Raw genomic sequence first — 3,677 nt, forward strand, 5'->3', positions numbered from 1 at the left:
CTTCAAATTTTGCGTTGAAGTGGGAATTTGCGTTGAGGTGAGGCAGACCAACACGCCGAATGGCGGGTGGGTCTGCTGATGTAAGAGACGGCTAAGGCAAATGAACGGTTGCATGCAAGTGGAGCGAGACAAAACGACCTCGGCGGGGGCAACTTTGTTCCAGGGATCCACCCACACTCCGTCATAGGATCGGCCACCTTGGAACTGTAATGTGGTGAGGTAAGGGGATGGTATTGGTTGATTTCCATACGAGAGAGGTACTGTCCTCTCACGCTCTCTTCTTATCTTTTCCTCATATCGTGTCCTTCTCCTACAGCATCTCCCTTTGTCTCTCTCTCTCTCTCTCTCTCTCTTTCTCCCTCTCCCTTCACCCTATCGCTTTCTACCAGTGCTACTGGTCAAGGCTTGGCCTGGTTCGGGGCCTCCACAGCTTCTCCGTTTCCGTCATATCCTCATGATGGACCTTTCGATGTTGCTATTTTGATTGACCGGCTCCTAATGGGTTCCCTCGGCAGCTTCCTCTTTGTATACTTCCTCGGCGGACTGACTTTTATCCCACTGGTCCTGTCGTTAATTCTTCTGCATGCTTATTTGACCCTTCCGTCACCTCCGCCAATCGAGCAAATATGCGAACGGGCCAAAGACCCTCTGCGGCGTCCTGGTGACGACCAATATAGTCTAAAATCCGGCACGGATGAGCTAGCAGAGAAGTTCCATCGTACGCACGAGTCGGATGTTGCGGCAGGCTACTTTGCCGTATGTCGCGAATATGTGCCTGGTGGAGTCAATGGGAAACCACCCGAGAGAACCACGCCGGCGGGCGAGGTGATCGCCGCGGAGAGCCCGAGCGTCTACCAGACAATGTATAGAAGTCTGTTTGACCGAAAGCAGACGCCAACGATTGAGCCAACTAAAAATAATGGGAAAAGCGGCAAGAGGGCGCGCAATGTATTTTACATTGTTCTCCGGTAATTATTCCTTTCCATACGTATAGGTTCTTTGCGGATACTGATCATTATTGCATGGGCTATAGGCATGGCCATTTGATGCTTTATGATGATGCCAACCAGGTCGAGGTGCGATATGTTATTTCCCTTGCGCACCATGATGTAAACATCTGTGGTAGTGAAGGGGAGATCCAAGAAGGCGAGCTGTGGCTTAAGAGAAATGCTATCTGTCTTTCGCGACGACTGGAATCTCTTGCAGATTTAGGGGGACCAACGCCTCCATTCTTTCTTTTCTCGGAAAATCTGTCCGAAAAGGAAGACTTCTATTTCGCTATGCTCCAAAACCAATCCAAGATGTGGAACTCCCCCGACGCCCCTCCCAAGCATCAACCTTTCGATGTTAAGCATATCGTCACCCTTGTTCAACGATTGCATTCATCTGAAGAACAACTACAGACGCGGTGGATCAATGCGGTCCTTGGGCGGGTGTTTCTTGCCATGTATAGAACGCCGGAGATGGAGGAGTTTGTCCGAAAAAAAATCACTAAGAAAATCTCTCGAGTTAACAAGCCGAACTTCATCAGTAAAATTGGCCTACAAAGGATTGACATGGGCGAAGGGGCGCCATTTATCATCAATCCAAGGCTTAAAGATCTAACTGTTGACGGGAACTGCTGTGTAGAGACAGACGTTCAGTATACCGGCAACTTCCGAGTGGAGATCTCGGCTACAGTGCGCATTGACCTTGGGCCTCGTTTCAAGGCCAGGGAAGTAGACATTGTTCTTGCCGTGGTGCTGAAGAAACTTCATGGTCACCTGTTGATACGGTTCAAGCCTCCTCCGAGCAATCGAGCCTGGATCTCCTTCGAAACGATGCCAAGCATGGACATGGAGATTCAGCCCATCGTTAGTTCAAAACAAATCACATACGGTATTATTTTACGCACTATTGAAAGTCGGATAAGAGAGGTTGTCGCTGAAAGCATTGTTCAGCCATTTTGGGATGATATTCCCTTCTTAGACACCGCCACGCAGCGTTTTCGTGGAGGAATCTGGCAACGAGATATCCCGACACCGGACACGAAGGTCGACATACCAGACGAGAGCGGCGCTCAGCCTCAGACAACAGGAGCAGAGAAGGGAGATTTCGTTGATGTGCTAAAAACGAAAGACGAACGTACAATGAGCGCGCCTGTGATTTCTGAGTCTATACCTATCACGACAAAATCCCGCAAGGGCTCCAAAGGAGAGCTTGAAAGGAATAACTCAAGTGCCTCAAATACCGCTATTGAGAAATTCGGCAGCTCACCACCACGTGCCATCCGATCCCAGACGTTCTCCAACGCTGCTGATCCTGTGCTTACAGCAGATAATGCAAAGATCGACAAAGTCGTGTATGACAGCAAAGACACAGAAAAGAGCAGTGCTGCTAGTGCCATGATTGAAATATCAAACCGCTCTCCTCCCGGGTCGCCGAACAGATCACCGAGTGGCTCGCCGCCTACCGACAGTAATATGCCGCAAGACAATGCGTCTCAAAGCCGGGATCCATCCATAGTGGAATCCATTGAGAGTGTGGGAGAATTTAGCACCGACTCTTCTGTTCACCCTTCTGCTGTTCATAAAACGAGTAGTTCATCTCTTCGAAGTATGGCTGCCAGTTCCACCGCCTCACCGGGTGGCAACAAATCCAGACGAAGTACACTCGAGACTCTGGCACGCACCGTGACGTCTTCCACTGCCGCAGAAAAGTCTCAAGTTTCTCTGTCGTTGGGCACAGCGACTTCTGTTGCGAAGAGATGGGGCTGGAATATGTTTGGCAAGGGGGAACAGAACACTACTCACGAATCGTCCCGGCCTGCAGGTACACCAGAGGAGCCCATAGGCCGAGGGCATCCTCTTCCGCCCCCAGGCACCCCATTGCCACGCCCTGAGTCATTTGCTTTCAAGAGGAACTCTGTCCCTGTAACCAAACGAAAACCTGTTCCGCATAATGCATCTCCTGAGCAGCAGCCCAAAGGGGATGGCAAGAGGCGTGTCTCAAAGCCACCTTTACCTAGAAGAAAGCCTATCTTCAACTCAGGAGATTCGGAGAATCATCCTGATGAGTTGCTGGTTGTCGAGGCCCCTTACGACTCAGGCCCTAATAGCCCGGTTGTCGATGTTGCCCCCGACAATGCTTTGCTTGGGCCCAGTACACAGCGGAATTCAACCATGTCCAATATGGCTACGAGAAGGTCTAATGACCTTTGGGAGAAAGCAAATGGACACGACCAATCCTCCCTGGTCGAGGACGCCGAGGCTGACAAACACGGCATGGCAATCTTATCAGCAACCGACGGCATTATTCCGTGATGGGCGATGTAATTATAACCGGATGCTGTCGCACCTACCGAGCAGAGCTCAGTGTCGCTGCGGACTCTTTCAGCGTATGATGATCGATTTCCTCGCCCAACTTGCCAATGTGGGTCCTATGCTCTTTTTCCTTCGCTTCCTCTTTTTGTTTGCATTACGACATGGCCGTTTGTCCTATGTATACCCTCCGGCCAGTTATATGATCTGATCGGCGTCATCAGATGGCGTTCAAGGAGCGATGTTCAATTTTTTTTTCATCATAATCCAGTGTCAACTTCGACTATTGGGCCTCGGTATGGACGTACGGGTGAATATATGACTATGTCTTGCACCTCTATTTTGTTTCCCCCTCCGTTTTTTTGTTTTTTTTTTTTT

The 3,677-nt window shown here is 50.0% G+C and overlaps 1 protein-coding gene across 1 annotated transcript; it reads left to right on the forward strand.

Moving 5' to 3' along the window:
• Positions 1-329: 329 nt before the first annotated feature.
• BDV27DRAFT_139952 (uncharacterized protein) lies at positions 330-3,677 on the forward strand. The gene is made up of 2 exons (XM_032069554.1): positions 330-968; positions 1,034-3,677. Exons 1-2 carry the CDS (start codon positions 499-501, stop codon positions 3,300-3,302), a joined length of 2,739 nt encoding a protein of 912 aa, XP_031920181.1. The 5' UTR covers positions 330-498; the 3' UTR covers positions 3,303-3,677.

The sequence above is a fragment of the Aspergillus caelatus genome (assembly GCF_009193585.1).
Source record: "Aspergillus caelatus strain CBS 763.97 unplaced genomic scaffold BDV27scaffold_598, whole genome shotgun sequence".
NCBI classification, from domain to species: Eukaryota; Fungi; Ascomycota; class Eurotiomycetes; order Eurotiales; family Aspergillaceae; genus Aspergillus; species Aspergillus caelatus.